The sequence below is a fragment of the Oculina patagonica genome, chromosome 6, assembly GCF_052425735.1.
Source record: "Oculina patagonica isolate OP01 chromosome 6, crgOcupat, whole genome shotgun sequence".
NCBI lineage: Eukaryota > Metazoa > Cnidaria > Anthozoa > Scleractinia > Oculinidae > Oculina > Oculina patagonica.
The window spans coordinates 13,954,591-13,977,613 of record NC_135763.1 but is presented as its reverse complement, the minus strand read 5'-3'; the positions used below and the strand labels follow the sequence as shown (position 1 = coordinate 13,977,613).

At 37.5% G+C, this 23,023-nt stretch overlaps 3 protein-coding genes across 5 annotated transcripts in view; 1 reads left to right on the top strand and 2 right to left on the bottom strand.

Annotated features, from left to right (window-relative positions):
• Positions 1-8,691: 8,691 nt before the first annotated feature.
• Positions 8,692-23,023, bottom strand: part of LOC144657323 (DNA helicase B-like) — a 42,144-nt gene continuing 27,812 nt past the window's right edge. Inside the window, exon 5 of one of the 3 annotated variants that reach the window (XR_013571503.1) lies at positions 8,692-8,992. The gene's annotated coding sequence lies outside the window, so the exon portion shown is untranslated. Of the gene's footprint in view, positions 9,052-23,023 lie in introns of all 3 variants that reach the window. The other 2 variants (XR_013571504.1, XR_013571505.1) reach the window with 2 other exon arrangements.
• Positions 9,428-11,525, bottom strand: LOC144657861 (adrenocorticotropic hormone receptor-like). Its single transcript, XM_078518223.1, has 2 exons — positions 11,078-11,525; positions 9,428-9,888 (listed from the first exon to the last, which is right to left on the bottom strand). The coding sequence occupies exons 1-2, from the start codon at positions 11,523-11,525 to the stop codon at positions 9,428-9,430; spliced, it is 909 nt and encodes a 302-aa protein (XP_078374349.1).
• On the top strand, positions 12,674-13,614 carry LOC144657860 (uncharacterized). Its single transcript, XM_078518222.1, has one exon. The coding sequence runs from the start codon at positions 12,739-12,741 to the stop codon at positions 13,612-13,614; it is 876 nt and encodes a 291-aa protein (XP_078374348.1). The 5' UTR covers positions 12,674-12,738.

The window sequence follows — 23,023 nt, the reverse complement described above, 5'->3', positions numbered from 1 at the left end:
GACTCGAAAATGAAACTGAATTCCAAACGGCAGAAAAAAAAATCCATAACTAAGAAATCAAACAGAAATCGCGCAGGAAATTAAATGCTCTAGCATTTCTTAAACCATTCACATAAAAAAAATTTATACAGTGGAAAAACTTTTAAAAGGAGGCTCACAACAGTTCCCAAACATTGATAAACAAATTGTGATGATTTTCTTGACGTCACTGGTAACCATAGCAACAGTATAACCTGTTAAAAATACCCTTATTTTCCCTCTAAGCGCTTGTAACTCAAAATTAAACGAGTCCAGTGACCCCCATTTATTAACATTGAATAATGATCAGCATGCTAGGATACAACGTTTGGCAAAGTTAAAAAAATATCCAGAGCTGTTTCAGAGCCACCTTAAATTTTCGAAATTTTTTTAAATTTTCGAAAAGTTAAGAAAGGTGGCTCTGAAACAGCCCGGAGAAATTTTTTTTTTTTTTTTTTGGGGGGGGGGGGCTCCTTAAATTGTTTATGTCGCAACGCCACGCAACGTCATGCATGAGCGCGCTCGCTGAGAAAACTTTCCAAACACGGCTAGCCGTTGTGTTAACTTCGCTTGCAGTTTGCTTTCTAAACGGTCGGTGACCCCCCATTTTTTTCGGGATAAATAACCTTTTGGGATAAACCTCTACCGATTGACAAAAAATGAGCCAAATTCAAATGTTAGAAGTTTATTATTTTTTCATTTTATCTTCCCACGCGCGATCGAATCAGTTTTATTTTGCAGCATTTTGCTGTTTTGAACATTTGCAAATCCAATTGCTTTATAAGACCAGGTTTACTCTAAGGGACTTTAAAAGTGAAATATATTTGTTCAATAGACCCACTCAAATAAATTGGGACAGAGAAAGTTGGCCTGCATCAATTCATTGAAAATAGTTTGTTGCCAGAAGCCGCAGAGATCATATCCGAGTGACGAAATCAAATTTATCCAAATGGATCCCCATCCAATTTTTTTACATTTAATTTTTGACATAAGTAACTTGTAAACTAGCAGTGGTGAAAGTTTAAGAAAAATTGCAATGTTGGAAGATTTTCGCGCGAACGTCCTTGAGATCAATTCCGATTACCTCGAGAGCCTTTTAAGTTATCCACTTGACACTTGATAGTACCACTTTCCCTATAATATTTTTTAACGAAATATAATCTTAAAACTTCATGCTTATTATTTTAAGAACGTTTTAGCTATAAAATACTTACCCTGGCTAACTCTTAAAATGGTCATTTGAGGTTTACTGATGTACATGCGGTTTTTGCAACAGGTACACGACTTTAAATTTTGGACTGATGATATAGAGCAGTTTTCAATTGAGTGTCGTAAAACCAAAACCAAGCCCCCGGCGTTTATTTCAAACTTGGATTCGTGGATCCGGCGTTTATTTGAATGGTGCAGTTTATTCGAGCAAAATTTGCATTTAGAAATGGCTTTTAATCATTATTTGTGACATGAATGCATCTTGTCAGTTTACACCTCGAATAAATGCCTGAACGACTTATTTACCACTCCACCTTGAAGACCCGGCGTTTATTCGGGGCCCGGCGTTTAATCGAGAAAATACGAATATGTAGCCGGAACAAAGCGCGGAAAAACGTGCGCGAGCGAGTCACGATTGATTTTGGTTTTAGTTCTGATTGGCTGAGAAAGTGGCGCGAGATTTTTGACCAATTACTAAGCGTAGCAATGCAAAACTAAAGCAAACGCAATTTACTTTCGACAGTCAAGTGAAAACCGCTCTAAATGGCTCCGGAATAGTTACTTGAGTCTCTAAGTAGAAAATAAGAAATAAACAGAAGATAGTTTAAAACACAGATGCTTCTTCAAATCCATATACTCGAGGCATAATTTTTCTTCTTCATGCTTTTTGCATGTTTTATGCCGCGCGAAGATCATCATTTAAGTCTAAGGTTAAGATATAAAGACGACATTCTATACTTTATTATAAGGTCAAACTATATTTGAGACAATTTTGACGAGATCTAGGCTTATAGGTAGTAAGCTACACCCATGACAACTTAGCGGTTTACGAAGCGGTGGCCTGCTGCACAATCGCGAAACTTAAATAACAATCTATCTATAAAATTAAGAATAAAATAGCATTTTTCGCGTCGTTTAAGGTCATTGCCCTGAAATAGAACTGAACACAATTTTTTAACCAAACTTCGCCTACTGGTTTATCACTTTAAGGGAACTTAAATTTTGAAATAAAAAAGGGGGATCACCAGATTCGTTTAGGAGCAGGAAGACCTTGTATATTCCATATAATTCCTTTAAAATTCGAAAAAATTAAAAAAAGATAGGTCACCAGACTCGTTTACGAGAAAGCGACAATTTACTTCTCTCGCGGACTAAGCCGCATAGAAAAAAGCCGCCATTTTGTTTATGCGCGCGCGCTCGCGCGCGCTTATGACGTGTAAAATTCTGCGCAGTAAGGATGCGCAATACAATACAGGGCAATGACCTTAATAAGCTTTTAGAGGGACAGTGTCACCATGACTTAGTGCTACTTACAAATGCAATGAAGGTGTTGGCATTAATTGGATATCCATTACTAGTTGCCTGGCGCTGCTAAAACGTACTGTATTAGTCAAAAAAATTGTCAAAAAGGTGGTTTGGCTAAAGATGAATAGGACAGTAGTGGCCTTAAACTTTGAGAAAAGTCTACCGACGTTTTAAGTTTGATAGTGTTACTTGGAAGAAAATCACTTATAAACCATTTATTACATTTAATTTATTCACACCTTGTAGAATGAATTTGTCTTTCATTGTTGTTCAAAGGTGATTTTGTTGTTTACTGTGTGCACCTCATAATTCTATCACAGTTTACACAAAAACGTATAGGAATTCTCGTGATACTGCGCCTTAACCTGCTACGGTAGAAAATAATATAAAATAAAATTTTGCTAGATCTACCTCGGGACTCAAAGTTGTTGTAAGGCATCTATAGTTTCATTAATAAGATGTGGGCAAGTAAAATAAAACGAAGGTATTGCTGGAGTCTTGGTCTCATTTTTCATCCTGTTTGTCATAAAAAGGACATTGAACTGTGAAATTTAAGTTAAAAAACTCCCTGGAAAGTTTAACTTACAGCGAGGATAATATAATTATAAAACAAACTACGCTTATTTTCATGTTTTTCGGCTCGAAGGATGTTCACAGATACCAGAAAGAAACAAGATTCTGACCGAGAACCCGCCAGCAAACGTCATCGTGAATCGGTCAAATCTGAGGAGGGCAAAATTACTCAGGGTACGGGTTTGGGAGCAGGATATTAGATTTTAGTAGAAACTCAGCTATGTTCTATTGGAAATCCGCGAATCTGATTGGTTCTCCCACTGTTTTCTATTTAACAAATAGATTCCATTTTGCCGTGCGTCTGTTCAGTTATAGATCACAGATGACGTCAAAATGTGGTATGAACAGAGAAGTGGCCCACGAGGCGCTAGCCGAGTGGGTCACTGATGTTCATACCATATTTTGACGTCTTCTGTGATCTCCGCCCCGAAGTCCAACCCCTTACCCTTTTATATACCATTTTGACAGAAAAGGTTACCCCTTTCGAATACCTTCTACGGAAAAAGGCACCCCCTTCATATACCTAAAGGACCTGGCATTTACCAAAAACAGAAGTCTTGTTGTTATTTTTATGTAGCGTTTACTAAATTAAAATGATACAGCCAAAATGTGTGTATGTTCAAAATATTTTAATTAAAGGTTCTTTTAAATACATAAATTACCGATATCCCTACCCTTTCCTATACCTAAACTGGTGAAATCCCTACCCTTTTATATACTTGAAACATGAAAAATTACCCCTTTCGGGCGGAGCCTCCCCGTATAGGCCATTATAGGGATTACCCCCCCCCCCCGGGGTCTGGGGTCTGTTGGGGTCTTACTATCTCCCCAAAGCAAGAACAAATTATGGAAAATTTAATATTCGATTTCAAGGCCCTAAGATATGGAATGCTATTGATTATGATATAAAGCACTTGCCAATTTCATCATTCAAAATTAAACTGAAACAGAGCTTTCTCCAAGGCTACTAGTCAATTTACTTTTCCTTTGTCTTCACATTAAGATAATATCACTGTTTTTGCAACGCCTTGCCATTATGTTTCTGATATTCTTCATTGTTCAGTTCATTTATATTTTTTATTTAAGGTAATAGATTACGCGTATAATTTCAGCTTCTTTTCTTCTTTACTTTCTGGTATATATTATATTCTATATTATATTTTGTATGTGTGTCCGTGTGTGCGTGTGTGTGTCCGGCCAAAAATTTGACAACTCAATTTGTAAACTGGCAACCCGGCATTTTTAACCTAGTGGTTATTTCGGGTTGCCAGAACTCTTTATCTCTAGTAATTTATTTTTATAAATTATTTTGTAATTTAATTTATTGATAAGGAAATAAAGATGATGTTGTTGTTGTCTGTGTTGGCTTGGCTTTTATGCATAGCTGTGAAGTTTTTCACTATTTTTACTATCATTTTGATGTGTTGTTATTTGTCAGCCGCAGTGCTTCCAACTTTCTCTCGGCTGCCATAAGAAACAATGCACTAATGCGCGTTAAGATAAATCGACAACTATTTAATCTTGAGCTTAACTGCACAAGAAATTAAGGTGATCTTTTTCGGGTTGACAAAATCAGTAAGACCACTTTTTATATTATCTTTAATGTGGTTTTATTTAACAAATAAAGAAGCCTAAGCCATGTTTTATACTGTCATAAAACACGACGGGCATTTGAGAACACGAGGGAAATGTAGAAAACATGAGCCGCAGGCGAATGTTTTCTACATTTCTCGAGTGTTCTCAAATGCCCGGATTGTTTTATGACAGAATATAAGCACTTGGGAATTTTTAAGGTCATTGCCCTGTATTGCATTGCGCATCCTTACTGCGCAGAATTTTACGCGTAGTTAGCGCGCGCGCTTAAACAAAATGGCGGCTTTTTTCTATGCGGCTTAGCCCGCGAGAGAAGTAAATTGTCGCTAAAAAAGTGTACTTTGTCAGTACTCGCAGAGGAATTATAAAGGAATTATATGGAATATACATGGTCTTCCTGCTCCTAAACGAATCTGGTGACCTCCTTTTTTATTTCAAAATTTAAGTTCCCTTAAAGTAATAAACCAGTAGGCGAAGTTTGGTTAAAAAATTGTGTTCAGTTCTATCTCAGGGTAATGACCTTAAGAACACTCAAGAAGTGCGAGAAGCATGCACTTCTCTCGTGTTCTTAAAAATTCCCGCGTGCTTATATAACTCAACAATGCACTCGGGTGCGTTTTTTATTCCTTTAATAAAACATAGGTTTTTAGCCAATCAGAGCGCGCGTAGACTCCTATCTATATTATAATATGTCATACAAAGTCGGGTTCCAGCGTAGTATTTAAGCTTTGATGAAAGCCTTAACGTGTGGCCATTAAAACTGAAACAATTATTAGATTATGAGCTTGGAATTTCTATGAAGTAATAGTTAATGAGGCTGAGGTCAAAAAAACTATCACCTCATAGAAATTGAGAGCGAATATTCTAACTGTTTTAGTAGAATTCTCTCTAAAGCACGCCCAATTAAACAATACGATTTCTAATTATTTCTGCATTATAAAGTAAAATCTATCTTCACACATGTCAAATATCCTCGGACTCGTATACTAACGGCCCTGACACGTCCCCAGTCGTCTTCATATAGTACGCGCTGACTCGTCCCAAGTCGTCGTCATATAGCACACGGCAAAGGTACGGTGGAGGGAAAGATGGGTACCCATCGTCCCCTGCTCTCCCACCTCGCGCGCGTGCTTCTCCCTTTGCCGCGTGCTTTATGAAGACGACTGGGGACGAGTCAGTAGCAAGCGGCAATTAGGGAGAGAAACTCATCTCTCCCTGCGCTGTACTCGCTGTATGAAGACGACTGGGGACGAGTCTGCTAACGGCTTATAGTATACGAGTAGCTCAGCTAATCAGATTGTCGCATGTGCATTAGCATACTAGTAGAATATTACAAATATATGGTAGAGTTTCTCAGCCAAGCCATTTCAAATTGATTTACACATTTCGGGAAGAAAGGTTTAAAAAATTGAGCAGGCATACAAGCAAACTTTAAAACTCTCATTGTTTCCATTTCTAGCTGTAACGTGTTGGTAATTGATCTACACGCAGCATATCATTGCTTATAAAATCTATGTAACCATACTTTGTGATTGGTGTGAAAATGACAGATAAAATTTTGAAATTCAAATTTATGGGAATGATAAAATATCTTTTCAGGTAGTTCAAATGTTTATGGCTTCAGAAACCGCACGGTATTCCAGCCAGAGGGGGTGGGGAGGGGGATATTTTTTTTACTTTGTGGGCTCCATCGTGATGACCTCCTCCTCCGTAAGCCCATCGTTCTGAATCCCAGTGTTCATAGCGCCCCTCAGCTTAACGAGATTCGCGATGCACGTATCAAAACCCATGTTATAAGTAAACTCATTGCAGAAGATTCCGGCTGCGTTGAATAGTCTGAAGACTCTTTTCCACTGCTCTAGTTCCGGGTACAGCTCGATTACTCTGCCTGTGTTCAAGTGGTTGTTCTTGCTCCAGTGGGGCCTGGCTTTGTATTTTTCATAGTTTGTTCTCGATTGTCTTGTGGTATTCGTCCACTCGTACGACTCGTACGAGTCGACAACCCATTGTAGGGCCTTTGCTCGACAATATGATGGATAATTTTAAAGTGTTCTTAATGAGATGCATTTCTCCACTCGACTGATGACATTTATGACTCGTATCAGGTCGTGTATATTGAACAACCCTCTGTAACTTGGTCTATAAATTCTGAATTGTGGACAATTATCCCGTTCAACTTTTAAGAAGCTTTTTTATGTCACATAATGAACTGCGACTGAACAGGGAGTGTGTAATCATTGCTCACGATTGTTTCGGCTCAAGCTTCAAATGTGTCCCTCTTCAGAAAAAACAAGATGTAATTAACCTACTGACTCCTGGAGTTTTTCGAAAAAAGCCATTTTAAGACTGTTTTGACATTTTCTAGTCAGTTGTGAACAAAATTGATTCAAGCTGCTCAAAACTTATGCAACACAAAAACAACCCTCGCCGGTGTTACCAGAAGCAACGCATTTTATTGCATGTTAACTCGGGTATGCGCACAAATGCAAAGGTGACAACCTCTTTCTCGACTTTCCGTCTCATTTTTTCCGCTTTTCCTTTCTCCTCTTTCCGAACGTTTTATGCCACAGTTGTGCCTTGGCTTTCTTTTCACTTCAAGAATTTCCGAGAAAACGTCAACGAGCCGAGAAATTCGTACCACGAAATAGCCATGAATGAGTTTTTCTCTCAAATTTCCAAGCGTTTTGTACGTATTTCAAGCTGAATAAACCCAATATATCTGCTGTGCCTTTTGGGGTTTTGATGCCTTTTGATAAAGTTAGAAGTAGAACAAATTAAAGGCGCACACAAGTCCAGGGCGGCTTAGGGCGTTTTAGGTGTCAATGTGTTAAGATGATCAGGGTATCGAGGACCCTTTTGAATTGTGCAACGGTAAGACCCATTTTAACGTTAGTCTCGTTTTCACGTTGACGACTTCATCGTCTACTATATCAATACACATCAATGCTTGCAGAGTGTTTTTGGCATGTGTGGGGAAACGCGAAGGGAAACGGTTTTAATTATTGAAAGTCGAAATTGTGAATCCCACATGCTCTGTAGATAGTACACGTCATGTGCAAGAAAGCAGACTTGTGGGCTAAAGTCACATGACTTTAGTTATAGCAAACACCTTAAGTACTTTTTCAAAATACCCAGACTATCTAATAAGTGATGTTCTTGTTCGTTTTTATGCCAATGAGAAGCATGAAGAGGTACGTTTGATTTGTCAGTCTCATTTTCATGCAAAGACTCATGGGATTGTCACTTGACTTTATTGAAAACATCGTTGAACTTTGCAAACTGACGAGGTAAGCAAATAAGTGGTTATGTTATCTGTTTTTACTCAAGTTGCCAATAAAAACACAGATATGGGTCATTTTGACTTTCCAACCTCGATTCCATGCTAATAGAGGTAACCAGAAATTGAAATGCCTGTCATTCCCCCCCCCCCCCCGATTAACCGGATCACGTGGCACCCCTTCTGAATTTGTTTCGTATACCAAAAAAGATCATGCGTGCCAAATTTGGTGCTTTCTTCCAGTCTGTAAATAATTTACCCTTAAGCCACCTGACTAATTGGTTTCAATAGTATGAGCGCAGCTTATTGTAATAATTTTGCTCCCCGATGCAACTACTCGACTCCGATCAGGAAAGAGACAGTGCCACTGAAATTTTAAACCGAGTTTGGTTGTTGTTGCTATCGCCAGATTAAAAAATTGATTGCCAACGTTTTACTTAAAAAATAATGCGTTTTCAACTAGAGCTGACTCCGAATAAGCGCAGGTCTGTGGATGAATAGTATGTGTGTTACTCGCTTGGCCTTGGCTCTTAGATAGTAGGAAACGAGAAAAGGAGAGCAAGCGACGAAATAAAAGCAGCGATTTTCGCGTTTTTCCACAGCCGGAAAGCCTGAAACAGGCTAGTGCGTAAACATGCAAAATAAAGCTATTGAAAGGTACCTCCACAAGATAAGCTTTGTTTTTCAATATTCTGCAAAATGAAAATTTCTGACTGCCTGGCAGACTGAGTTGCCCACAGTGTAGGTTCAAAAGCGATCTACTACTAATCATGTAGCCAACCCACGGTCTAAGGAGCAATTTTCAACATTCTACTTCATCTTCTATGACATAAAATTGTATCCCAGACTCTGCTTAAAAAAACTGAACGTTAAAATAAAAACGAAAGTTCTTTACAAGCAACCACTATACCTTAATCGCTTGAATTCATGCAATAAGAAACTTAAAAGGTCTCAAAACGGTCCTCATTAGGGGAAAAAACAATGTCACACTTGAAACGTTCAAAAGCTTTAAAAACCCTTTGAAAATAAAAAACCAACTTTGTTGCCTTGAATAAGAAATTTAAAAATAATAGCATCTCATCCCATCTCATCTCATCTCATCTCATCTCATCTTATCTCATCTCATCTCATCTCATCTCATCCCATCTCATCTCATCTCATCTCATCCCATCTCATCTCATCTCATCTCATCTCATCTCATCTCATCTCATCCCATCTCATCTCATCTAATCTCATCTCATCTTATTTCTTGTTATCCATATAAATATAGCCGTGCCGTTTACAAAGAGCTCTTCTGGAAAGAGCTAAATCTACTAATAAACAGTGTGTTACATTGGAGGGGGCCTATTTCTGGTAGTATAAATATAACTTGCAGCTTTAAACGTAACATATATATTTTAAAGGGAAAAAAATACAATAGAGATGTTGATCCCTTTCGAGAATAAAAAGGGGTTAAATGTTCATCATAGATTTCACTGCATTTCTAAGTTCTACATTTCGCCTAAGATAAATCACGGGATTAATGCATGACGTCATAGATGGCACTGTTAGAGACCAAGGAAACGCAATGGCGTGCACTCGAGGGTAATGAACTTCAAATATTTTCATAGATAAAATTGGCGTCAAAGAAGCTAAAAGAAAGATGGCAACGATCCACATATTAAGAGCCACTTTCTTTTCTCGCCGGAATAGCGTTGACATCTGATGTGCAGCAACAGCATCGCCTATTTCACTGTTATGACGACGAATGGCGAGCAGCATTCTGATATGATTGGCAATTGGAATCACAATGAACCAAAAGGCAGCAATGAGGTACGCAATGTATTCAAAGAAGTGGACAGGCAAAATGAATCTAGCGAAGATTGCATACAGCAGCCAAACGATGCTGGCGAGGATGACAACTCTCAGTGTACCTAAAAGCACAGAAATTGAAAAGATTAGGCTAATTATCAAACGGAGACTAAGTCGGTTAGCCCTAGTTTAAAGCTGAGAGGAGGTAAAAACATGGCTATGTAGACCACCACTGGGCTAAGCTACAAGCCTCGGCCGGTTTCCATAGTATAAAGTGACTTTTGTATCACCTGAAAACTAATTCTTATAATAATCACTTCCCTGGCACTTGTTGTGTTCTCCCTGAATTCGCCGAATCGCCGGCTGTTCTTCTTAAAAAACCCTACTGGAAAGATTTGCTGTAAGTGTTACTTTTCTTGACCAGTAAAACAACGCAATGACCCCCTCCCAGGACTCAAACCCAGACTAGCTGGGTCCGACGCGCTAACCAGTAACCTTGTGCCCAGACTAAGACAAAGGGCGCGTTTTTTATTCACAATTCTGGAATGAGCACGGTCAGAATGTGAATTGTGCGCGTTTTTCTATTCCGTATACCTATTCCGGAATGAACAGAACGTCGTTCTGTCCATTCTGCTACCAGAGGCAGAATGAACAGAATGTTGCGAATGAAAATCCAAGCTGGCGAACGGTATAGCCCGTGATTCGAGGGATGTCTCCTCTCCTTTGCGAAAAGCACTGCCTAATGTTCGACAAATCCATTGCAGTGAGTCTCCATACTTTCTTCCTCCTCTTTATTAAGTAGAAAAATTGCTGCGATAATGGCTGCAATGGCAGCCTCTTGTTTGGCTGCCATATTTGTTACGCAATGTTTACTCGTGCCAGGACTGTGCATATCATCTCGACTACATGGGCGTTTTCTAATGCAGGCAATCCGAATTATTCCTAGCATTCTGCCCCAACCATTCTTAATCCAGAGTTGTGGGTAAAAAAGCTCGCCCTTTGGCTTGAATGGATAACACAATTACTGGAAAAACCAGTAGTTTTCATTGTGGTCCAAATACAAAAATAAAATACTAAAAAAACAAAATAATTTGGTATGATAATACGTTAAAAAGTTCTGCTAATAATAAAATTGTAAATTCCAATGTTACAATCCAGAAAATCTTTAATAGGTTTTCCCGAGTCTTTGCGTGCGTGTGTGAGTGTTAATATATGTGTGCGTGTTTGGAGCATATTTAGTTTGGTTTTCGATTACCTTGCCAACCTGGACACGAATACACAGACACTTTTTATAAAGGAAAAATACCGTACCTTTTTTGGTGACATTTGCGCGATATGCTAATGTTCTTGACAATGCATAATGGCGATCAAAACTTATAATCACGATGTTGTTGAACGACAGGCCCACTATTAACACATTGAAAGTGTAATACACGTCAAACATCAAACGTTGGTGTGAACACGATCGCTGTGCTCTTTGAAGGAAAAATCGCCACGCGACAAAAATTGGCTGAGCAGTGATTCCCGTGAGGCAATCTGTAAAGGCCAGGCTGCACATTAGAATGTTACTGGGCTTCTGTAATGAGGGATTCTTGACGACAGCGACAATGATGGCCAGGTTACTAAGGAATGCAAACATGGCAGATGGTCCATTTACAACAGCAAGGAGAATGTCGTTGATGTAGGCGACCGTGTCGTTCCTTGCGATGCCAATAAAACCAGGAAGCCCACAAATGGCGAAACTTTCATTTGTAGCCATAATTTTGTCCTGTGGAAAAATTGACTTATTTTAAAACGCTGGTTAATTTAAGTTAATAATTATCTTATATAATATCTATTTTTTTCAGTGGGCGTAAAAAAAAACTTTTACTAAGGCTTTCACTTCATTTCATCTTGTCTCATCTCCATTTCGATTTATTAATTTTGATACTGCATGTAGGCGACCGTGTCGTTCCTTGCGATGCCAATAAAAGGAGGTAGCCCACAAATGGCACGATCTACACTTATCGCCGTTTGCCACTCGTCACCACTGGTTACCATTTCGTCCTTTCGGAAGAATTTGATGCCTAAATTTCCAAAAATACCAATGTGTGTGAGGTTAATTTCCTTAATTATTTTCTGAAATGGTTTCAAATATGCAACATTACGACGTCTGTTATGGGGATAGTAAAAGTTATCTTCGGCGCAAATCGATTAAATGCTGAAATTAATGATAATAACTAGTAATAGCCAAACGTTAGGATGTACGGACCACACTTATTAAGGGAAGAAGTTCCAGGATTTAGAAAACTTTAACTTTAACATATTTTTTTTAATGAATTCAAAGATGAAAAATACACTGCGCAAAATTTAGTATTTGATCCTAATATACAAAATAGTAACATGGTGAGTAGGAATTGCCCACTACATTTTGTCAATGTTTGATTGATAACGAAATTCTAAGTGACGTTTTTCGAAGTGCTGAACGACGACAAAACAGAAAGCTCGAGCAAAGTTAATTTATTTAATCTAAACTTGTTCTGAAAATCATGTCTACCCCATCTAACTCGAACGCGATCTGTGACTACAAACTGACTCACAGTTTTTTTAAGTAATTTCAAAAAAAAATCCTTTGCCGTATTAGTGAAGCTTACTTTTAAACCGAATATCTCGTAGAAATGATATTGCGTACAGTAAAATTGTTCAAACTGTGAAAACGGCAAGAAATAAAAGATCACCTCCGATTTATCACAGAAAAGTTTTTAAAAGTTTTTGATGTGTACGTGCATATGCGAGCAACCCAATGGAGCGCAGCGATGCCAATTTAAATTTTGGAAACAATCACAATCAAGAAAAGTGAGACGGGAATATTTAACCACGAGATTTATTGTACCATAAGACATTCAGTTTAACCATGGATACCACGTGGTGTGTCATGGCGGACGGCAGCACATTTCAGTAGTCTGCCACCTTGTTCCCCGCAGCTATATTTAATGGAGAGTAAGGATAAAGGAAAAGAGGGACAAATAACATACTATTTCCCAGGTAAACGTGGTGAAAGAAGTAGCGACAGCAGCTCGCCTGGCTCTGAGAAACCGCCCGCGAAGTCCGTGAAGTTTACGGAAGACAACATGTTGGAGCAGGAGGACATCCGTAAAGTTCTGAACACCATTCAAGATAACACAAACAAACTTCTCGAAGAAAACAAGGCTTTACGTAACCAGTATTCTGAGCTCCAGAAGTCATTGGAATTTCATATAGCTAAAATAGAAACGATAACGACGGAAAACGAAGCACTAAAGAAAGAAATGAAATCTATGAAGAAGCGTTTAAATGAAGCCACCGAAGAACGTGACGAAATGTACGAAGATTTGGGGACTGCCATCAACCAACTGGATGATTTAGAGCAGTACACCCGCAAACACAACTTGGAAATTCATGGCATTCCAGAAACGCCAGATGAAAACATCGCAGAGCGAGTTACTGCACTTGGAAATGTGCTCAACGTTACGATCCGCACCGACGATATAGACATATGTCACAGGCTTCAAACAAGCAAGAATCCCAGTAAACCCAAGCCAATTATTGTCAGGTTCAAATCTTATAGAGCAAAGAAAGAACTATATGGAGCTCGTAAGCAGTTAAAAGGTCAGAATCTGAACCAAGTGTTTAATGGAGGTGGCATTGTTTACATCAACGAAAATCTAACAAGAATGCGACGCGAGCTGTTTGCCAAAGTGTGGAAACGAAAGAAGTCGGAGCATTGTCACAGCGCCTGGACGACAGACGGTAAAATCTTTGTTCAAATAGAGGCAACTGACTATCCTATAAGAATTTATAATAACGAAGACTTGGATAGGATTTACTGATCGATGTTAATTTTTCACACTTCGCATTTACTCATTTATCTGTTCTGACCGCTTCAATCGTTACATCTTCCTTTATGCTATGAAATTAATTTTGAGTATTGTCACTCTGTAGTTTTATAATGCGGGGAATCGTAGAGGGGATCCTTTCCGATCGATGAATTTATTTTATTTACTAAGGCTATCTCCTCTATACATGAAGTCGTTCAACGGCTTGATTAGATTTTTGTTTAGTGTTTCGTGGTATTTCTTTCTTTTTATGGTGGCACCACATCTGGGGACAACTTTTTTTGGCTGGGGCTCTGGTGCAGGTGTTGAGCCTTAATTACATTTGCAATGGGTTTAAAATGTGTTTCCCTTAATATCAGAGGCATAAATAAGTCGATCAAACGCAGAAATTTATTTAGGTGGCTTCATAATGGCAAATATGACTTAATTTTTCTGCAGGAAACCTACAGTGACAAAACAATCGAAAACGTTTGGCGTGCAGAATGGGGTGGTGACATTTGCTTTTCCCATGGCTCTAAACATAGCAGAGGCGTGATGATTCTTTTTCGACCAACCTTAAATGCAGAGAATATTTGCATTACTAATGATAAGAACGGAAGAATGCTTATTGTTCGCTTCACACTCCAAGACGAAGAATTTTGTTTAGCCAATGTTTACGCTCCCAATGACCAAAATCAACAATTAAATTTTTTTAACGAACTAACGAGCAAGCTACGTCCTCATGTGAATGTAAATCTTATAATGGGAGGCGATTTTAATTGTCCCTTCCAAAGTATTGATAAAATAGGTGGAAAAGATATCAGCGGTAAGAAAAAAGTTATCCACAGCATAAAGGAAATGAGCGGCAACTTAAATCTCGATGATATATGGAGATTTCATCATCCAAATGATAAGCGCTTTACCTGGCAGAATAGTTCAGGAAAAATAAGATGTCGATTAGACTATTGGCTTATTTCAAAACATTTAGTTCCACGTACTAGTATGACGGATGTGCTATCATATTACGACTCAGACCATTCCCCAATTTATGCTGAAATCGCGTATAAAAATAAGCAAAAAAAAGCTGGCCCTGGGTTTTGGAAATTTAACAACTCTCTTCTTGACAATGAAGAATTTATAACAAACCTAAAATTCTTTTTACTTCATGCCAAGAAAAAGCATAGTGGAACAAGTGACAAAAGACTCTATTGGGAGATGATTAAAATGGAGATTAGAGACTTTTGTATCCGTTTCTCTAAACGTCTTGCTAAAGGAAAAAAATCAAAAGAAATGAATTTACTCTGCAAGTTAAAACAATTAAATGTGCGTTTGGATCAAAATCCGCTAGCAGCTAATTTAGCAACAGACATTGAACGTGTCAAGCTTGAGCTTCAAAGAATCGCTGAACATAAAACAAAAGGTGCGATTATAAGAAGCAGAGCACGGTGGTACGAACATGGCGAAAGAAACACGAAATATTTCATGAATCTAGAGAAGCGCTCGCATGAAAGGAAGCATATTGTTAAATTGAAAACCGATCAAAACGAGTATGTTGAGGAACCGAACAGGATCTTGTGTGAGATGGAAACTTTTAATAAAGCTTTATATGCCTCACAAATAACAGATAACACATTTGATGCTTCAGCCCCGTCATTCTTAAATCTTGACAATGTACAGAGACTTGATAGCGAGCAGCAAAAATCCTGCGAGGGCCTTATCACTGAAGAAGAATGCTTAGCCGCTCTTAAAACGTTTGAGAAAAACAAAACCCCAGGTTCAGATGGACTGACTACAGAATTTTACTTATGCTTCTGGGATTCCGTGGTAACTCCTTTAATAGACTGTTTAAATGAAGCCTATCATAGAGGTGAAATGTCGATCTCGCAAAGGAGAGGTGTGATTTCTCTGTTGCCTGAAAAGAATAAAGACACCCTCCTTCTCAAAAATTGGCGGCCAATCACGTTGTTGAATATTGACTACAAAATAGCAACGAAATGTATTGCAAAACGATTAGAGAAAGTCTTACCAACGTTGATGAATAATGATCAAACAGGGTACGTTAAAAACCGCTTTATAGGAGAAAATATTCGGCTAATATCTGATGTAATTGAGTTTTACGAGAAAAAACAACTACCTGGCATGTTACTTTTCATAGATTTTGAAAAAGCATTTGATTCCCTAGAGTGGAAGTACCTGTTTAAAGTCCTTGAATTTTGGGCCAATTTTCCAAAAATGGATCCACACCTTGTATTCCAATATCACCAGCTGTGTGATAAATAACGGATTTGCGTCCGATTTCTTCCAGCTTCAAAGAGGAGTCCGACAAGGATGCCCCTTATCGGGGCTCTTATTTGTCCTGGCAATTGAGGTACTTGGCCAAGCGATTAGGAATAATGAAAATATCAGTGGTTTGAAAATAAACGACACTGAATTAAAATTAAGTATGTACGCGGATGATATCACAGCCTTTATAAAAGATGATCGCTCAGCTAATCACTTGTTTAATCTTTTAAATGATTTTGGAGGCTGTTCAGGTTTAAAAATAAATACTTCTAAAACGGAGGGAATGTGGCTGGGCACTCTTAAATGCAACTTGGGTCAACGTTCTAAATTTAATATTTCGTGGCCTGAAAAATATGTAATCGCGCTAGGTGTGGCCTTCGCATATGATCAGTCTGTTAGTTACAAAATTAATTTCGAGGAAAAACTTGTTGCGCTAAAGAAAATTTTAAACCAATGGACGACCAGAGGCTTAACTTTAATGGGAAGAATTTGTATCATCAAAACCCTCGCTATCTCCAAGGTTGTTTATAATACCTCCGTTCTCACAACACCACCAAATTTTTCTAGTGAAGTTAATGATATTTGTTTCAAGTTCATATGGAACTTTAAGCCCGATAAGGTCAAACGTAACACGCTTATTGGTCCTATAGAGAAAGGGGGCCTTAACATGGTAGATTTCAACATGATGAACAAATCTTTAAAGGGAGCATGGGTTAAACGTTTATATGAAGCTGGTGATAACAAATGGTGCTCCCTCTTCTCATCTGCTACATCCCAATATGGTGGTTCGTTTCTTTTGGAATGTAATTTTAATGTTTCTGATCTTAATTTCGTCTCGTATGTACCGTCCTTTTACAAGGAAGTATTGAATGTCTGGCAGGAGCTACATTCTAAAGACCCTTCTTCTGCTAAGGAATATGAAAACGAAATTATTTGGAATAACCGCTATATTAAAATAGATGGTAAATCAGTCTTCTATCCATCTTGGCATAGAAAAGGAGTTATTAAAATCGGTCATCTGCTAAATGAGAACAGAACGTTTTTATCCTGGTCTGAGTTTCAACATAGATATGGTATGACGGTAAACTTCTTAACGTATTACGGCCTTCTCACCGCGATCCCTGAAGAATGGAAAAAATCAATTTTAAATTCCGAACGAATGCTTACCGATGTGGACAGTAATGAGCTTCCTCTTGCGAATGTCACCACCAAATCTGCTCGCGAACTGCTTGTTATGAAAGTCAGTTAAAGCCCCAAACATAGAAACTAAGCTTATAGAAAAACGTCTTCCTGCTAAAGCCATTTATGAATTGCCATTCAAAGTTACAATAGAAAATAAACTCAGATGTTTCCAATACAAGGTCATACATAACATTCTACCCACTAATAACAGACTTTACAAAATGAAATTGAAAAGTTCTCCCAGTTGTGATCGTTGTAGCTCTTCATACGAAACTTTACCTCATTTGCTGTATGAGTGTCCGACGGTACAATTATTCTGGAAAAAAGTTATTGCATGGTGGAATGAAAAACGTTCAGAAAATATCACCTTAATTGACACAGATATTTTTTACGGTTATAAACCAGATTTAAGTAATTTTTATGCCCTGAATCATTTCCTCATCATCGCCAAGTATCACATTTTTCTGTCCTGGTTGAATTCAGCATATCCGAATCTAGATATCTTCCTTCTCTTACTCAATCAAAAGATTCTCTATGAACGCACAATCGCTGTTAAAAATAATAGTTTGACGAAATTCAAAGCAAAATGGACAACACTTTGTGCCTGAGTTCCCTCAAGTTACCCCGCCCCCTGCCCAGAGGTTGTGCCGCAATCTATTTATTTATTTATTTTTTTATTTATTTTTCGTTTCATAGTAAAATAAAATACATACAGTTAGTATTAGAGTAAGTAGTAAAAAATTGAACTTTGTAAATAGATTGTAACTTTAAAATGAAATAGTAATATAATGTAATATTTTTTGTAAGAGCGCTATTTGTTATAGTAGGTATTGTAATGGCGTGTTATTGCGATATTATTATTTAAAAAGAAAATGTATATTAAATAATGTAATAAGTAATGTCTTGTAATTAGCATCGTAGGTAGTGTATGTATTTGTTAAGTAAGTAGTGTTCTTTGTGTGTCAATAAAAAAAATAATAAAACTAAAAAAAAACTATCCCTTCAAAAAAAAAAAAAAAAAAATGCCATAGGTGATCTGTTGAGAAAAAAATTCATCCGTCCGAACGGCTCAGAAAAATCTCCATCCGAACAGCTAGTGAGCTCCACTGCACCCGCTCAGCAAAAAATTCGCCATCCGTTCGAACGGCTTGCCGTTGACATAAGATCAAAGAAAAAATAACCTATTCGAACGGCTAGAGTTAACTTTCACTCGCTCGAACTGGAAATCTATCGGTAAATTGGCATCAATTACAAATGAAATATCCGGCCGAGATAAATGCAGCAAATGCAAAATTTTGCTCCAATATCGCCACAATTAAAACATTACAAAAAATTAGCAATACAGTACAGTTGTAGAGCAGCATTACATCTTAACCTCTATATTTACCGATTTTAAACCTATATTATTATCAATACACGCGGCCAAATTGAAAACCGCCCTATTGAAAACACGCGCTTTGCGGGCCGCAAATGACTCCTAGCGGGCTGTTAATGCATTAACGGCCCTGCATCTGATTGGTTCTCTGTTCATCATCCGATTAACTTTAACCAATCAGCGTCGCTGACGCGGGAAAACCATTCAGGCGCGTACGCGTACAGCAAGAGTCTCGTCTGTCTCGAACAGTTTTTCGACAAGCGAATTGTGTTCGGTAGCTAGGAAAAATCAGTCTATTTGTTGTAAATGGGACAAAATACAGCCAAAAAATCGGATTTAGAAGCAAATGCACAAGGCGAAGAGACAGAGAGAGCAACTCCTTGTTGTCTTGCGAGAAACGAAACTTCGTTCACTTGAATTGTGTATCTGATTCTCCGGTCGAGCTAATTTAGCGAAAACAGTTGCAGGAATTTTACGCCGAGGTTCAATCGGGAAATGTAAGTTTGCAAAGTATTATTATTCATGAATCAATACATTCCTCATTATTTTCAGAGACACTGCAGTTAGCTCTTTTATACTACAATTACACAATAAGACATAAGCCTCAGTAGCATCGTGTATAATTTTCATTGCGACGAAGTACTTGTGTTTATATTTGAATTGAAAATCATGATGCTAACTTCATTAAACTGAATGTATCAGGGCCTCAGGGGCACCTAACGGAATATTTCGTTAAAATATCTGTTCGGAAGACGATTTGAGATCTAGAATTTTCGGAACATTCATTGTAAATTTTTTTGCTTGCCTGCCTTTCCTAGGATTTTCGAATATCTAAAAATGGTATAATTGTTCATTTTTAACGGATTTTTACTCTAAAAAGGTCACCTAGAATTTTCGGGAGCCCTTCTCTGGCTGGAATTTTTTTTAAAAGGTAAGTTTTGATCCCTATAACTTTCGGATCACTAGACTTTCAGCTAGGAAATCCGAACAGATAAAAATTTTAAAAATTTTAGGGGATTAAAATATGCCTATATCTACCGTTTAAATACTAAAATACGTTCAACGGTGCTATCTTTAAGTGGTTTTGAACTATATTCTCGATGGGTGCCCCTGAATGTATTACCTATCTGGATGTCATTTGGCCTTGTTTATTGATAATAATGATAATAAAATGACTTTTTTTCGGGAATATTGTTTATTTGCTCCCTTGTAGTGTCATTTGTGGCCCTTGCGCTTCGCGCTCGGGCCACAAATGACACTACGCGGGCGCAAATAAACAATATTCCCTCAAAAAGTCATTTTATTCCCTTAATTGCAATTTTAACAGCTAAAATAAATGACTTACCTATTCCAAAAATCAGGAAATCAACTTAAAAAAATGCTTCTTTCTGATCCGGTTCCTTAACGTATCAGAGACTCCCAAAAAACTAAGCTGGTGAATTTCAACCTTAACATTTTGTCCATAAAACTGTAGATAAAAATCGCATTCAAATTAACCTCAGTAACTCTCAGTTTATGCCGATTCAATTTGGGTTTAAATACATAAAAGTGTTTTCGATGGCAAGTTGTGGCCTTTGCGCGCACGCAATTATAAAAGTACCGAAAATCATTAGAGCGATCATGTCACAAGGTTGTTATTAATATACTGATTGCTTTTTTATACAACTGACTTCACTGCCCGATATATATTCGATGGTTAATTCGATAACGCAATAGACTCTTTGACGTATATTATAACATCATATTTCTGAAAATTGACCAGCTGTTCTTCCTTCAATTGGTTTTTCTCGCTCACCAGCCGGGTAAGTGCTTATTAAAACTTAGCCAAATGAGTTCAGTGATATAACAGGTTGAGCAGTGAATAAAATGAAACACGTAGTATAAAATTACAATTTAACTACCGAGCGAGTTTACTTAGTTTTACAAGGATAAACCGTTCAAAAAAGAGCCGATGTCCAAAGCCTTTTATAGCATGTCCAATTTGGGGTCCGTTTGGAACCGTTTCTGCTTAATGGATACTCAGAAATATAAGGAAATCCGCAAAACTCATTATGCAAATTAAACGTTTAGAAAATTAGCCTCATTTTCCACCATTGGCTTTAATCGCTTTCCGACTAAGAGAGAGGTCAACCTTACAGAAGATCTAACAACTCCGAGTTTTTCCATAGTTTTGTTATTAAGAGAAAGGAAAATTTATACTGTTTAGTTGACATAATCTTTTGATTGTATTCAAAAAATTTTTAACACGCAAAATTTACTGCTTTTCAAAATCTCAGCCTCGGGTTTATTCTGAAATTATTTTACAAACTTCAGCCTCGATATGCTTAGAAAATATATTCTAATTATACGATAGCTAAATCGTAATTTTTTCCAATACGTGTCTCATTTGATTCACCGCTCAACCCGTTATATTGTCAAATGTAAATCATTTGGCTTAGCACTTACCCTGCCGACAAGCGAAAAAACCCAATTGCAGAAACTACAGCTGGTCATTTTCCAGAAATTGTACTGTTATAATTAGTGTCAAAGATTCTAATACGTTGTAAGTCACTCATTTTGAAGATATAAATTAAGAAAAGTAAGTAACATAATAAATGAACCAGTAATTAATAAGAAACTAATGACGTAAACGCTTTAATGCTATCGGTACTTTCATAATTACAAAGGCCGCAACTTGTAATTGAAATCGTATATATATTTTTAAACCCAAACTGAATAAGCTGAGATTTGCTGAATTTAAATGAGATTATCTACATTTTTAAGGACCATATGTTTAGATTAAAATCCATCCGCTTGTCTTTTGCTGGGAGTCTGTGATATGTTAAGGAAATAACATGGCTTTACAAGTGATCAGAACATACACCTGCTCAGAAAGAAGCCATTTTTTTCTTATTTGATTTCGTGGTTTGGCTACAAGGTAAGTCATTTATTTTCGCTGACACATTGCCATTATAGGTAAAAATTCAGTAAAGGTTGAGTTAAGATGTGTTATATTGCCTTACTACTAAATTGCGAATTTTGGTAATGTTTTTTTTCCTATTTGAGCAACATTCATATAAGCTGTTTGTATCTTAGCTGAAAATTTTCAACGCGCTTTCCGATTCTGTTGTGTAAATTTTGATTTAAGTTCAATCCAAGCTTTGACTTCTGCAATCGATCTTTTATTTATTTTTTTTGTTCTAGTACAAATGGCTTTGATATCAATGTAAAATGAAGTTTGAGCAATACAAACAGATTTTAACGAGAGAAGCTAAGAAATAAGATTCTTTAACTTAATTCGAAAATATTAGCCCGAAACTTGCTAATCTGGGTACAGACTCCTTTGATGCTGCTTTTATTCCTCCTGATTTTTCTTTACTTTTAGGAAAATTCAGCAATCAATAAATTCATTAAACAAAATTTTTGGAGGGGTACCACACTTTAAAACCTTTTTTCTTGGGCGTTTAGGAGCTGATTCGCTGAAAGTTGACAAATATATTGTGGAGTGATGGGAGTTCACTAGCACTGATTTTATTCAATGAATCGCGCTTTACGGTAATGCTGTAAGCTACTAAAGTTAAAACTTGTTAAAACGTAATCTTGTGTCCAAATTCAAATCAACTCGCTTTGTGTTCTTCTCGAGGTGCAAAGCTCGAGAAGAACACAAAGTAATTTGCTTTCACCACTCATTGATCCGCCAAAAACTATACTGTGTCATATATATTTTTCGATTTCGACTTTAATTCAAAGTTATTAGCTCTTGAACGAGTAAAATTGTCCATGTTAGAATTTAAAGTCTCGTATTTTCCCTTTGAAGGCCTATTTAAAAATTTTGCCCCAGATATGACAATCTGCAATACACCATGTTTTTCAAAACGCTTCAGGTACTTTCTTCTATTGAGGACTGTTGCAATTACTTTGTCACTTAGTCAGCTAATTCTCCACAGGACAAAATGGAAAACGGAGCTATTTGTGGACTTCCCGGGTGGATTGGCATCGCAAGGAACGACACGGTCGCCTACATCGACGACATTCTCTTTGCTGTTGTAAATGGACCATCTGCCATGTTTGCATTCCTTAGTAACCTGGCCATCATTGTCACTGTCGTCAAGAATCCCTCATTACAGAGGCCCAGTAACATTCTACGGTGCAGCCTGGCCTTCGCAGATTGCCTCGCGGGAATCACCGCTCAGCCAATGCTTGTCGCGTGGCGAGTTCTTTTTCAAAGAGCTCAGCAATCGTGTTCACACCAAGCCTTAGTTTTTAACGTGCTTAACATTACTTGTGTCTTGACCTCCGGTCTGTCGTTTATCAACGTTTTGATCGCCAATATGCACTGTCTAAGCCATTGGCATATCGTACAAATGCCACAAAAGAAGGTTAGTTTGTTCTCAGCATCAAATGTGTTCTGTTCCCATCTTAGGAATTGTTGACTTTTTATCTTGACAATAGCCAGAATAGGTAATATTTTCCAACTGCTCATGAGATCCGTTTTTACCTTTTTAGTAGTATAATAGGGATCAAATTAGCAAAATTAGCGTTTTTTATGTCACCTTATCCACCTTGTCATGGCACTAGACATTCAAGGCACATTTTTTATGAAAA

Excerpts from the sequence above, each read along its gene's own strand:
- LOC144657861 (XM_078518223.1), bottom strand. The coding sequence starts at position 11,525 with ATGGCTACAAATGAAAGTTTCGCCATTTGTGGGCTTCCTGGTTTTATT. Across the intron at positions 9,889-11,077 it reads CGCAAATGTCACCAAAAAAG|GTACACTGAGAGTTGTCATC; the intron begins GTACGGTATTTT and ends CTGTGCTTTTAG.
- LOC144657860 (XM_078518222.1), top strand. The coding sequence starts at position 12,739 with ATGGAGAGTAAGGATAAAGGAAAAGAGGGACAAATAACATACTATTTC.